General features: G+C 41.9%; 1 protein-coding gene and 1 long non-coding RNA gene across 2 annotated transcripts in view; both read left to right on the top strand.

Annotated features, from left to right (window-relative positions):
- Window positions 1-14,139, top strand: part of LOC146453765 (uncharacterized) — an 88,339-nt gene that overhangs the window by 71,735 nt on the left and 2,465 nt on the right. The gene's annotated exons all lie outside the window — the stretch shown is intronic.
- LOC146453766 (uncharacterized) lies at window positions 214-13,523 on the top strand. The gene is made up of 5 exons (XM_085096358.1): window positions 214-235; window positions 3,127-4,360; window positions 4,757-4,843; window positions 5,471-5,581; window positions 7,183-13,523. The coding sequence occupies exons 1-5, from the start codon at window positions 215-217 to the stop codon at window positions 10,623-10,625; spliced, it is 4,896 nt and encodes a 1,631-aa protein (XP_084952484.1). The 5' UTR covers window position 214; the 3' UTR covers window positions 10,626-13,523.

Below are 14,139 nucleotides of genomic sequence, written 5' to 3'. Positions count from 1 at the left end.
TTCTATGTAGGTGCTGCTAATCCAGTGGCTAGTACTGTGCATGTACATGGGGAAAAAATAAAACCTTGCATGTTGTAGGATTTCTATTTGAAAACAATATTGGTCAAGCAAACATGAAGTCACATGCAACCACCCTCCTGAAACAAGCTTTTATTTCTATTTACAGTTTTAATTTAGGACCAGAGTTGAAGATTGTTTCTAAAGGCTTCCTGTGATGTCCAGGTTGACAGTTAAGGTAACGTACAGTCTCCGGTAATTGGACTGATATAGATAATGCTTATCGTGAATATTGTACAGTCAAGACACACTACATGTATGTGTGTAAGAGGTAAATCGTTTATTAAAAAAAAAAACCACGACTTGCAGCTATAAGCTGAATTACTTGCGTTACATACATCATGTTTAAAATTTCAAAAAATAAAAACCCTAACTACACTAACTACAATCCTAACTACACTAATTACAATTGCTGTTTACTTGCAAAGTGCATCATAAAAGTGTCTCCATACCTCTTTGTTTTCATATTCAGGATTGAAAACATACGCCTAGTCCTGAAGTTATATCTTCCACTGTCAATGTGCGCGGGCAGCAGGCTAGCTAGTTTATGCTGGTCACTCTCTACTATTTGTTTAAACAGACTGCTACATAATTCCTCACGTCTATGGAAGAGTGTTTTCAAACCCGCCTCTTCCAGGGCCTTGCTGTGCATATGCATTGTTAATCTGGTAAACAAGAGCCTACCCCAGGGCAGGTGTCCATTCCCCCCCCAGACAAAGCTATCCTTAACCCTGTGAGGTGCTAACCCCAGGGCAGCTATTCACTCTCCCTAAACTAACTTACTCATACTCCTATGAAATGCCCAATACCCCAAACAAGAGCTACATGTAACCCCAACGCAGGTGTTTCCCTCCCCAAACTAAGCTTACAAGATGCAAAAAAACTCAAACAATACTTCTCGCCAGGACAGACGATCACTTTCCCCAAACTTAGCTAACCTTACCCCTGTGATGTGGCCAATCCCCCAAACAATAGCTAACCCCAGGGCAGGTTTTAACCCTGCTCAGACTAAGCTAACCCTACCCCTATGAGATGCTAGCAATCCCCCAAACAATAGCTAACCCCAGGGCAGGTGTTCACCCTCCCCAAACTAAGCTACCCTTACCCCTAAGAGGTGTTCAATTCCCCAAACAATAGCTAACCCCAAAGTAAGTGTTCACCCTCCCCAAACTAAGGTAACCTTACCCCTGTGATGTGCCCAATCTCTCCAAACAATAGCTCACCCCAGGGTAGGTATTCATCCTCCCTTAACTAAGCTAAAAAGTCCCCTATGAGGTGCCTAATCCCCCAAACAATAGCTAACCCCAGGGTAGTTGTACACCCTCCCGAAAGTAAGCTAAACCTTACCCCTGTGATGTGTCCATTCCCCCAAACAATAGCTAACCCCAAATTAAGTGTTGAACCTCCCAAAACTAAGGTAACCTTACCTCTGTGATGTGTCTAATCTCTCCAAACATTAGCTTCCTCCAGGGTAGGTATTCATCCTCCCCAAACTAAGGTAACCTTATCCCTGTGATGTGGCCAATCCCCCAAACAATAGCTAACCCCAGGGCAAGTGTTCACCCCCTTTAAACAAAGGTAACCTTACCCCTATAAGGTGCCCAATCCCCCAAACGATAGCTAGTCCTAGGGCAGGTGTCCACACTCTCCAGATTAAGCTAACCTTACCCTTTTAGCCCTATGAGGTGCCCAATTCCCCAAACAATAGCTAACCCCAATCGATGTACTTGTTCATTCCTCCAGATTGAGCCAACCTTCTCCTATGAGTTGTCCAATCCCGCAAACAATAGGTAACCGCAGGGCAGATGTTCCCCCCTGCCCCCCCACCCCAAACTTTTCTAACCTTACCCGTATGAGCTGCCCGATCCCCTAAAGAATAGCTAACCCCAGGGCAGATGTTCACCTTCCCCATACTAAGCTAACCATACCCCTATGAGGTGCCCAATCCCCAAAACAATAGTTTACTCCTAGGCAGATGTTCACTATCCCCAGACTAAGCTAGCCTTTATCCTTTGAGGAGCCAAATCCCCCAAACAATAGCTCACCCCAGGGCAGGTGCTCACTCTCCCCAGAATTAGCTAAACTTACCCCTATGAGTTGCCGAATACCCCAAACAATGGCTCACCCCAAGGCAGCTGTTCACTCTCCCCAAATTAAGCTAATTTTACCCCTATCATGTGCCCAATCCCTAAAACAATAGCTGCTATACCTAAGGAAGATGTTCATCCTCCCCAGACTAAGCTAACCTTACCCCTATGAGGTGCCCAATCCCCCAAACAGTAGCTAAAACCAAGGGTAGGAGTTGATGTTCCCCAAACTAAGTGAACGTTACCCATATGAGTTGTGCAATCCACCAAACAATAGCTATACCCTGGGTAGGTGTTCACCCTCCCCAGATTGAGCTAACCTTACCGCTATGAGGTGCCGAATCCCCCAAGCAATACCTAATCCAAGGGCAGGTGTCCACCCTTCCCAAACTAAGCAAACTGTACCACTATGAGGTGCCCAATACCCCAAATAATTGCTATACCCAGGGGAATTCACGCTCCCAGAACTAAGCTAACCTTATTCCTCTGAGGTGCCCAATCCCCCAAAATAGCTAACCCCAGGGCTGGAGTTGACCCTCCCCAAACTAAGTTAACCTTACTCCTATTCGATGCCCAATCCCCCAAAATAGCTAACCCCAGGGCTGGAGTTGACCCTCCCCAAACTAAGTTAACCTTAGCCCTATGCAATGCTCAATCCCCCAAAATAGCTAACCCCAGGGCAGGTGTTCACCCTCCCCAAACTAAACCAACCTTACTCCTATGAGGTGCCCCATCCTCCAAACAATAGCTAATCTGGGGATAGGTGTTCACCCTCCCCAAAGTAGAATGTTGAATGTGGAATGTACCGTACATTCAACTTAAATGATCCATTAGGCAGCCTCCTTAAATTCAATTTACTCCTCTTAAATGTAGCAAGCTTAATAGATTTGACTCATGGTGACCATGACGTCTGATAACTGCCCGGTGTTAGCCGTTAACATGTTGAGTTTCCTTCATGAAATCAATTACACATTTGTTTTAGGATTCCTCCTTGCCTAGCACGTCAGCCTCTACATCACAGGAATGCCTAGAAAGTGGGTCAACTTTGGCTTCCAACAGGACACTGAAAGTTACTCTACTCAGTAGTGAATGGCGATCTACAAAAGGAGGCTTGTCAACCATTAACAGAGAGCTTGCCATCCAGTTAGCAAAACACCACAATGTGGAGGTCAGCATGTATCTCCCTCAGTGTAGTGAAGAGGATAAAAGGGTCGCTGCTAGTCACAATGTCCATCTTATTGAAGCAGAGGAGATTCCTGGTTATGATCCAATTGACTGGTTGGCCACTATTCCAAAAGATCATGTCATGGATTGTGTGATAGGCCATGGAGTCCATCTTGGTCGCCAAGTGTCCCTTATAAAACGTCTACATTGTCATTGTAAATGGATTCAGGTTGTTCATACCGACCCTGAAGAACTTGGAATGTTCAAGAGCTATGCAGACCCCATTTCCAAAGGTGAGAAAAAGCACCAGGCAGAGGTTAAACTCTGTGAATTAGCTGATCAAGTCGTAGCAGTCGGACCCAAGCTGGCTGACGCTTTCTCCTGTTACCTCCGTTCCTGTGGAAAGGACCAAGATGTTCTTAATCTCACCCCAGGGGTGTTCTCTGAGTTTGCTGATGTGAAGCAAGCCACTGAAGAAAGAAGAACATTTCGTGTTTTAGTGTTTGGGCGTGGGGATAACGAAGACTTTCACCTGAAGGGATATGATATTGCTGCCAGGGCAATTGCTGTGCTAAAAGACGTGTCGCAACCCTACAAACTTGTGTTTGTTGGTGCACCAAGTGGAGAAGAAGAGAAAGTCAAAGAAATGTTACTCAAGAAAGGCATTGCTCCTACTCAACTAACTGTGCGTAGTTTTAAGGAAAGAGAGCAGCTAGCTCAACAGTTTCCCGAGGCAGATCTTGCTATTATGCCCTCAAGAACTGAAGGCTTTGGGCTGGCTGCTCTTGAAGCTTTATCTGCTGGTCTTCCTGTGCTTGTCAGTGGTAACTCGGGTCTTGGAGAAGCTTTAAAGAATGTGCTGTATGGTTCTTACAGTGTCGTGAATTCAGAAGATCCTAAAGAGTGGGCCAAGGCAATCAGGGCTGTTTGTGAAAAAAACAGGGATGTACGGCTTGGAGAGACCAAAGATCTTTGTGGAAAATATGCACAGAAATACAGTTGGGAGGAACAGTGTGGCAGACTTGTAGAAAGGATGATGGACATTACGCAAAGTAAGCACATTAGTGGGTGATTAGTACATGGTGTTTAATAATTATTTACTTGGATGTCCACTGTTTTTTTTTCTCAAAAGAGGGTGGCCCAGTTCTGAAAGAAACCATCGTTTTCTTTAGGTGCTTACATTTAGTAAGAAGTCTATCATGTAACACAAAGTTTCTGGTTTCCAAGCAGCATAAATTAGGATCACAACAGCAAACCAAATTTCCTTTAAACTGATACCAGTTGTGTCCAAATTATGACAGGTAAAATAGATTCCATCGTTAGTGGATGTGTTGGTGTTTTTCCACTGAGGTAGTGGCACTGACAAGGTACTTCTGAGTGGTGCTGCTAGAAGGAGAAAAATAAAAATGGTTGGACCTGTGTTTTTATATATAGTTTTTTTTCCCCAGGGAGCAATGCCAGTGACGAAGATGGAAGGCACATGGTAATCGCTGAAGCCAACAAGGACCCTTCACTTGTTATGGAGGTTCCACAAGGTACGATCACATATCTTGTTAAATGTCTGAACATGGATAAATGGATGAACATGTTGTCTTCTTATTAAGTTATAGTTTATGGTAACATTGCACTTTTTTCACTTCCTTGCATAGTGTATTTGGTAATTATAACTGAGATGGCTTAAGGAAGGTGCCTCCTGTTTGTGCACATACATTCTGCGCATCTCAGGAATTTCCGATTAGGTAATTCGATTTCTTATAGACAATTTAAAAGAATTTTTGGGAAGGTTACGACTGCTGGAAAAGTAGACATTTTGCAAGGGTTTAGAGGAAGTTCCTTATTGCTGCATATTTAAAAGCTTTCTCTGAAGGGTGAGCGGCCACCCCCAATTTTCGTTTCGGATTCAAATAGCCCTTGCTAAGATCTGCTTTTCCTTAATAGTCATAAACCAGACAAAACTAACTTGGTATTAGGTGGCACCGTTCTTAATAAAGGGAGCTCTTAGTCTTACTATCACCCAGCCAAAGTCATGACACTCAAATATTACCCTCTGAAAACTGTGAAGGGCATTGTCGCTTGTGAACAGAACACCAGTTTTTCAGAAACGAATTTTTCTTTTGGAAGGAGTCACACATCCAGTTAAAGAGAGTATTTTTTTCACCCAGGTTCATCTGAGAAGGTGGATTCAGCAAAGGGCAAAAGACCATTATCTCCAAGCACAACATGCACTTCAGCTCCAAAGCAGGCCAAGCTGTCACCTAGTGAAGGTCTTACAGGTAATTCTTACGGTATTTAATCCCCCAAAGCAAAGATCAGAAAGTGTGGAAATGCTGTGAAAAGTGATTTGGGAGTCAGTTGTGTTTGTAGGCCTGGGGAAAGGACTGTGCATGTCAGTTTTGTCATTCAGTTCATGCCATTTGCTATTGTAGTTTGTATGTTTGTTTAAATTTACTTGATCTTCAGATTGCTATGGTGACTAGTCTCAAGAGTCCTTGTTAAACTGTGTCAGCTAACGGTTTGTCAAAACAAGTTCTTGCAAAATATTGATTTCTCTTCCTTGACAAGAAATAAGCCAGAACTACTGAAGGTAACAAGAAAACCACTGCTAACCGGTACTTTATTACATTACAATAGACATTCCAAAAAAACACCAGACTGACAATTAAAACAGAGAACGATGGTTTTTGGTTTGCAAACATGTTTCATTTCTTCGGTTGAAGCCGTTGAAAATTAACGCAGGCAGAGTCTACAACAGGAAAGCAATTCGAGGAGCCAGCAGTGCGACAAGGTGCTGAATCTTTCATGAGTGTCTCATAATGTGTCCCAGCACAGGTGCTCACGGACGCGCGTGGTAATGCGGCGGTGGTCTCACCAATATAGCTGGCATTAAGGCCAGTGCAAGTAAATTTGTAATAACGTGTGAGCAAAGTCCCGGATTTTGTAGCTTAAAGGCCCGTTTAAACGGTTTCAACATTCGCCCAACATTCGTTTAACAATAGTTGAACGGAGTTAGGCTTATGTTGGATGAAGAAAGCGTTCAAACGGCTTCAATACCATTCAACATTTTCAAGAACAAAGGAAATGTTGAATCGATGGTGAATGAAAGTTTAATCCAATTTAATTTGATTCAACACACTTTCAACAAGCTTTCAACATTTTTTTGACGCTTTCGACAATGTTGAACGACCTGTTCAAAGGCCCCCGACATTTGGTTCAACAACTGTTTTGAACGCATGTTGAAGCAAATGTTGAAACCGTTTAAATAGGCCTTCAAGCACAACAAACTTTCGTGATGTTGACAGAAGTGCAATATCGCTAAACCAGGGGCCTTATCTTGGGCCCCTTTTGTTAGTTAGATGGCGCCTCCGTAGGTTTCACGCTGCGTCCCTGTCGGATTGTTTTACTGTTGTACATTCTGTCTACACTTATTTCTAACTCAAAATAAAGGAAGCAATGCACATTAAGTGGGCAATGCGTATTCTTAATCAACAAGTTAGACGTGCTAATCTGTCGTTGTCCGTGTAACACCTCTTTCCTTATGTATCGTTATTGTAACTGACGATGGCATTTTACTGACATACGGAAACATGGTCTGCAAACTGAAAAACGTCGTTCTCTCTTTACAATAGACATTAAACTGAATTGAATAAAATCTTGTTAACTTTTTCGTTTTTACATGCCATACATAGTCAACAAAATTGCAGGTTTCAGGGAGGGGAGTGGGTTGGTGTACTAACGAGGAATGGTGCAGCAATTGGAACTAAAAATATCTTAACTTAGGGTTTGTGATAGTTTCGTCTTGTCTTGGCAGAAATCCTTATTTAAGCGACTAAGACCTGAGGATCAGCTGAAAGAAACAATTGTCACTTTTTTGTAGGTACCGACAACTCAGTTGTTATGAAGTTGCTCAGAGCAGAGTACAATAGACGCGCTCACTTAAGGCCGCTTCTTTGGGACAACACTATTCAATTACCTCTTGAAGATGTCTACACGAGATTGAAAATAATTTCAAGACCAAAAGGTGGCGTTCGAGCAGAAGGTGATGAGGTGAACGTGTATGACATCTTCACGGCTCTTAACAAAGGTGAAGATGTCATGACGCTTGTTGAGGGAAGTCCCGGAATTGGTAAAACGACGTTTAGCCTCAAACTTGCTCATGACTGGGCAAATAAAAGCACTGCAACAACGTTCACCTCTCCCAGTTTTGAACTTGTGCTGTTGTTAAAATGCCGAGACATCGATGGAAATATCACAGAAGCCATCATAGAACAACTTCTGCCAAAGGATATTGACGGAAATACCACAGAAAAGCTGTTGGATTTCTTGAGGGACATTCATAATCAGGAGAGAATTTTAATTATTTTGGACGGTCTTGACGAACTTCCTGAAAAGTCAAAGCATTACGTGGATGAACTTCTTCACAGAAGAATTCTGCCATTCTGTTATGTCCTGGCCACTTGTCGACAAGAGAAAGGAATTGACGTCAGAAAGGAGTTTGTTTTTGACGTTCTTTTACAGATCGAAGGATTCACTGAAAGCGATGCTTTCGAGTATATCAGGAAACATTTTAAGAGTGTTGATCCAGAACATTGTACAAAAGGAGAGGGACTCATAGAAGAAATAAAAGAAAACACTTTATTACATGCCCTCCGAAACAATCCACTAAATCTACTTCTCCTGTGTGTTATTTATGAAGACTATGCAGGAAAACTCCCATCTTCCCGTACTGAGCTTTACCAAATCATTGTACGGTGCCTTTTGAGAAGATATTGTACAAAACACGGTCGAAAGGCCCATGAAGACGACAGAGATTTAGAGAAAGAATTTGAAAAGGACATCCTTGCACTTGGAATGCTAGCTTGGAAATGCTTGCTGAACGATCGCCATAGTTTTCGTGAAGACGAATTGAAAGAATTGGAAAGGAAAAATGAGAAGTTGGTTGCTCGTGGACTAGGTCTTCTTTACAAGGAGGAAAGTTTGAAGAGATTAAATCCACAACATGAATACTGCTTTCTTCATAAGTCTTTTCAGGAGCACCTGGCTGCATCATATATTGCGTACAAGCTAAGAAAAGACGAGTTTAACGTGTTTGAGCATTTAGGCTATGCTGATTTGGTAGGAAAATATCCACAAGTATTTCTATTTGTAGCTGGTCTGCTTGGTGAGGAAGCAATCCTTCTATTCACTCAGATTGGCGAGAACCGGTGCAGCTGTTGGGGGAACCACTGGCCCAATATCAGTTATCGGGAAGCAACTTTCTTCATTGAGAGCTTTGTTGAAAGTGGAAATGCTGAACGAATGGCGGCTACTCTTTGTTCTTTCATACCTTTTCCACTGGAAATCTCGATTTACCCTATTGGGGAACCGGAAGACTGTGACTTGATTTGCCAGCACTTTGTAAATGTTTTGAAGGCCTGCCAAAGCTTTTCAACTTTACAGCAGCCTGTTAAACTTACTGTGACTGACTCAAACAATCTTGACGAGAGAGAAATTGCAACTCTCACAGATCTCCTCATATCCTGCTCGCACGTTACGACTCTAAGCTTCTCTGACCGTGAGTTGACGGTAAAAGAAGCCAATATTCTGTTTCATGGGTTAGCTGCAAACCCCAGTTTACTGGAGTTTATCCTTACAGTGTCGAACGACATACCTCCTGATGCGGCTGCTATCATTGGTAAAGGTTTAGCTGCAAGTAAGACCTTAAGAAAAGTGACTTTTGCATTGTCGGAAGAGTGGCGTGAGGCTTGGGCCGCTGCTCTTGAAGACGGATTATCTGCTGTTACACCACTTACGTCTGTTGTTCTGAAGATTTATGGTTCAATGACTGAAACTGCAATAGAGGCCTTAGAAAAGCTCTTTACAAACAAATCCTTAACCTCGGTGTCTCTAATTATTTGTGGTGACATGCAGGATTCATTAGCTGCTGCAGTTTGTAAAGGACTTGAAGGTCCAACCTTTTTAAACTCTCTTGATCTTCGAGTCAGTGGAAATCTGAGTAATTTTTGTGCCAGTTTGTTAGAAAGAGGACTTGACAAAAATCGTTCATTGAATTGTTTCAGAGCATTCGTCTATGGACAGCACCCAAAAAACTGGCACACCGTTTTGAAGAATCTGCGTTTCTCAAAGAGGGCACCAGTTGTCCTTGATTTTCACCCAGACATTGGCAGCAAAGTGACAGCCAATCATGTGGCCTCTCTACGTCCTGTTATCCTTGCGAATGGGCTAATTCCAAAACATCACTTGACCGTAAACCTTTGGGGCGAGTTCAGTTTAGAAGGGAGTGAATGTCTATGTGATGTATTGGGACAATTCCCGCTTTCTAGTCTGACTTTAAATATCCACGGCAGATTAACTGATGATTTTGCTGATTGTATGGCGAGACGTTTTAAACCACCGAACGCTTTGTCTTGCCTTACTTTGAACATCTGGGGGGAGATGAGCTTAAAGGGAAAGGATGTCCTTCACGAAATGTCACAAAACAACCCGGCAGTTCTGTTAAGTGTGAACGACTCGTGTGTAGTTTCAGATGAATTGTTTAGTGGGCTAGATTGCTCTGTCAATAATTCTTCCCCAGTTAAAGACAACGGAAAAAACGAGCTCAGTCTTAAAATCAACTATTACGAGTCCGAAGACCGGCAAGACTATCTTCGGGATGTTCTGATTCAAAACGCATCGGTGACTTCGCTCAATGTTACAGTTAACAACACCATACGCACGTTTCATAGGCGCAGGAATTCCGCGATGAATTTTTTGGCATACGGTCTGCACGATTTCTTGGCTAATACATTGATTTCAACATTAAGTCTGACAATCAACAACTATAGTAGCTTTTTCCAAACAACGGAAACATCCTTTTGTAATAGTTTGGGGGACCTTACATCGCTACGTGAACTCACTCTGACCATTAACAACTTTGAAGAACTTGTAGTAGACCCAGTTTACGAACCTATTTCAAGTTCGGCTTTTGCAGCAAACAAGTCACTGACTACATTCACTCTGACAGTGAATGAGTACAGTGTCCCAGATTGCAAGTGGCTAGTCTGGCTGGTTGGTGATTTGGAGCACAACACATCAATAACGACATTCAATCTGACCGTCAACATCTGCAATGAAGTAAGGGAAGACTGGTTACACAAACTTCGTAGCATTTTGCCTCAAAGCGACTCGTTGAAAACATTGAGGTTACAAGTGAGTGACCATTGTGCAACAAGTGAAGGCCATATTTACGACTTAAGTAAGCTTTCGTTGACGAGCAAATCATTGTCCTCGATTGATTTAACAGTAAGCTTCTATGGAATGACGGAAAGTTCATCGAATTAAGACCAACAATGAGAAGCAGTGGGCTTATTCTAGAGTTTGACACAGTGAGGTTTCCACCAGTTAAGATGTTTTGGCGCAGAAAACTTTCATGGGCAGGTCAAAAGTAATGCAGAAAATTTTGTCAAACAGCTGCTGTTCCCACTGCAGAGAAATTAACGTCTGGATTACAAGCGGCCGTTGACAATTTAGCGCTCTGTAACCATTAAGTAATCATATAGTCTCCTCCGCAGCCGTTCTTAGTGTCGTTACGCAGCGCTTCTCGGAGGAGCGTTGCGTGACGACACTACGAACGGCTGCGTAGGAGACTAGTAATCATACTCCCCTTCAGTAAATTTTTGTGTTCTGGGGGCTTATTCCACCGTTTTGAGCTTTCTTTAAGACCAGTTATTTCTTTCGTTAGTTTTATTTAAGGTGGTCCGCTTCTATTTAGTGGCTCGTTGGTAACATTTTTGAATCGAACTTTTTAGTAGGAAAGATTCAACTGATTTTATTGAGTTTTGGCACCCTCAATAAGAAACGTTTGATCTCTAAGAAGATTTTATTTATTTTGTAGTAGCAGTTGAAATTTTTGAGAACTCAGGTGTTTTTGAAAACCTTATTTTCCAAAAAAAAAGTCCACAATTTTGGAATTCGATGACAGATTTTTTTGTAGTATTTCATCAAATTCTGAATTTTTCAACCTCGTAATTTTCACATTTGCAAGTTTCGTGGAAATAATGACAGTACAACTCGCTACGCAGAAAGTTGGTTAAATTTACTTTGAAATTGCTATGTTAATGCATTTGACTAAGCTGACACACATGTTATGGAACAGTGCAACGGGAGTATCTCTCATTTGGAAGGCTAATGTCACCCAGAGCTTTAGTAAAAGAAACAAAGCAATCAGAAACCAAAAGGCGACCACAGCTAGCACCAGAACAACTGGCATGGTTTTAAGTCGCATGCTTAATGTATCTTATATTCATGAGAATTATGGCGTATTTGCCTTTTAATTTTCCAAACATTCTTAGTATTACAGATGCATTAGCATAACATTTTTAGAGTAAAAATGCCCGGCATCTTTCCGCGTAGCGAGTTGTTTATTCATGATTGCCTTAAGGCGCTCTTACACTAAGCAATTTTTCTTGCAACTTGTCTCGCAATCTTGTTGCGCCGTTGTGACACAAGTTGCACGGATCGTTGCCTAGTGTAACATGCCCTGAAATGAACATGCCTTGCAACGTTTTTGTTGCAGTCGCCGTCGCACTTAGTAGAACGGCCTTCTACTTCTCGCAACGATTGCGACAACTAAAAAATTGCGACACATGTTCGTCTCAGGGCATGTTACAGTAGGCAAAATTCGTGTAACTTGTGTCGCAACAAAATTGCGAGACAAGTTGCAAGAAAAATTGACTAGTGTAACAGCACCTTTGAAACTTGAGAGCTCTGAGGCCTATTTGGTGAAATAAGGAAACAATCTGTCGTTGGATTTCAGAGTTATTCTGATTTTTTGTAAAAAACATGCTTTCAAAAATATGATATCTCAAATGTTTTAGAGCCACAACATACTAGTAGATACCATTTTCTTATAGTTGAAACAAAACTCAAAGAAATCGGTGAAATCTTAGTGCGAAAAAGCGCGATTCGAAAAAGCCACCAACGCGCCAAACAGCTTCGATTTGTTATTCCTCATACAAAGCCTTACAGAGCGCTTAAGGAAGGTGCCTTCTTTTGTTACTGCGCATACGTTCTGCGCATCTCGAGATACTCGGGTTTCCTATGGGTGGTGCATACTAATACAGGGATAATTTTGCGCGGTTTAAAACTATGCAGAGAAAACAGAACTTAGCAAGTGCTCTTGGTATCCATAAAGAAAATTGGGGGTAATCATGAATTTTTTCAGAAATAATTAACCTTCAATTTGGGATAAAATGCCAATTACATTGCTTTGTATTTTAGCACTTTTTGGAATTATAATTGCTTAATTATCTCTAAAAAATGCGTGGTTACCCGCCATTTTCTTTCTGGATTCCAGTAGCCCATACTAAGAAGAGTCATAAACTGCGCAAAAATACTTCTGTATTGGTAGTTACCGTCCTTAAGGCCTCTTGTAACTTGGTACCGCTTGCACTTAAAGGTGACGACTCTGTGCTCGAAGCGAGCTTGCGTTTTCGCCGCACACACGGGTGAAGCTACATCGCATACACAAGCCTGTCTTGTGCTTATGCTCTATAGCCTTATGCTTCCTTCACATGTGTCAACCTGTCTTGTTAATTGTTAAAACCAAGGTTAGCCGTTGGGTGGTTTGGGGCGCTTTTCATTCGGCCAAACGTTCATGTTAAGTCTGGAAAAAAATAGATGCTGATTAGAACAGCATTTTCCGTTCCATTCACGAGTTTCGTGTGTAACCAATCAGCTTATGTCGGAGAAAGCGGACTGCCCGAGTAGGAATTGCCGAATGGAAGGGTAGTTTCTGGCTCCAATTTCCCGGAAAATGAGGCCAACTTCGCGACGTGTACCCGAATTTCCGTAATTTTATTCAAGAAAATTTCAGTTCCATTCGATTTCTCGCCCAAATGTTTAGCGTCCCTAGTCTTCTCTAGGCTTTCAAATTTATTGGCCACATTCTTATTCTTGCGACTCAACATTTAAACAAAGCTTCGTTTTTTTTTTAAGGGAAAGTCAAAAGTAGTATATACTGAAATACTCTGACGTGAAGATGAGCTGTTTTTGTAGCTCTGTTACTAAAATCAATATAGGCTACATGCAGGAGTTAAGTAAAAAAAATCTCGTGGTAATCTTTAGTCATTACATTACATTACTTTCCACAGCAAATGCTATATGTCGCAAACTTGAAACCACATTGTTAGATAAAAAAGGAAATTTACGTGATGATAAAAGAAGAAATAGCAATTTGCACCAATGGAACGGTAATTTCTGCCCCAACCGGTTGAAGTACCACAGAAAGACCCGTTTGGTCCGGAAAATCTTCGATTGTACCGGAAAATCTCCGTTTGGTCCGTAAAATCTCCGTTTGTACCGGAAAATCTCCGTTTGATCCCCCAATGATCCGCGCATAAAGCAAGTGAGAATACCTTGCGACACAAAAATAAGCATAAGTACAAGAGGAACAAACACGCTCGCTCTTCTTGCCCTTATGCTTATCTTTATGTCGCAGTTTTTCTAATAAGAACAGGAACGGCATAAACGCAAGCACAAGGCAGTTAGCTTTTTCGTCCGCCATCTTGCTCAACACCGAGGAAAGCTGGTATCGAGAAATCAGGGAAGAAATTGTTTTCTGCGCGTGCTTCTGCCCTTATGCTTATGTACTCACTTGCTTATCTGTATGCTTATCATTTTGTCTTTGTGAAAACCAGGTCTTATTTAGTGGTGAGCCCAAACATCTGGGTTTACGCATGTCTTACATTTAAGCATCATACGATCATATTACACCAGTTTTGTTCGAAGACATTACATTGGTAAGCAAGGCAAAAAAGGTGGAGCTCTGGAAACGTGAGTGATTGGATACTTTGGC

The sequence above is a fragment of the Pavona decussata genome, unplaced genomic scaffold, assembly GCF_977016875.1.
Source record: "Pavona decussata unplaced genomic scaffold, jaPavDecu1.1 SCAFFOLD_324, whole genome shotgun sequence".
NCBI lineage: Eukaryota > Metazoa > Cnidaria > Anthozoa > Scleractinia > Agariciidae > Pavona > Pavona decussata.
Note: the sequence above shows the minus strand (reverse complement) of the source record. Positions and strands in the feature narration are given on the sequence as shown.

Excerpts from the sequence above, each read along its gene's own strand:
- LOC146453766 (XM_085096358.1), top strand. The coding sequence starts at position 215 with ATGTCCAGGTTGACAGTTAAG. Across the intron at positions 236-3,126 it reads TGTCCAGGTTGACAGTTAAG|GATTCCTCCTTGCCTAGCAC; the intron begins GTAACGTACAGT and ends CATTTGTTTTAG. Across the intron at positions 5,582-7,182 it reads ACCTAGTGAAGGTCTTACAG|GTACCGACAACTCAGTTGTT; the intron begins GTAATTCTTACG and ends ACTTTTTTGTAG.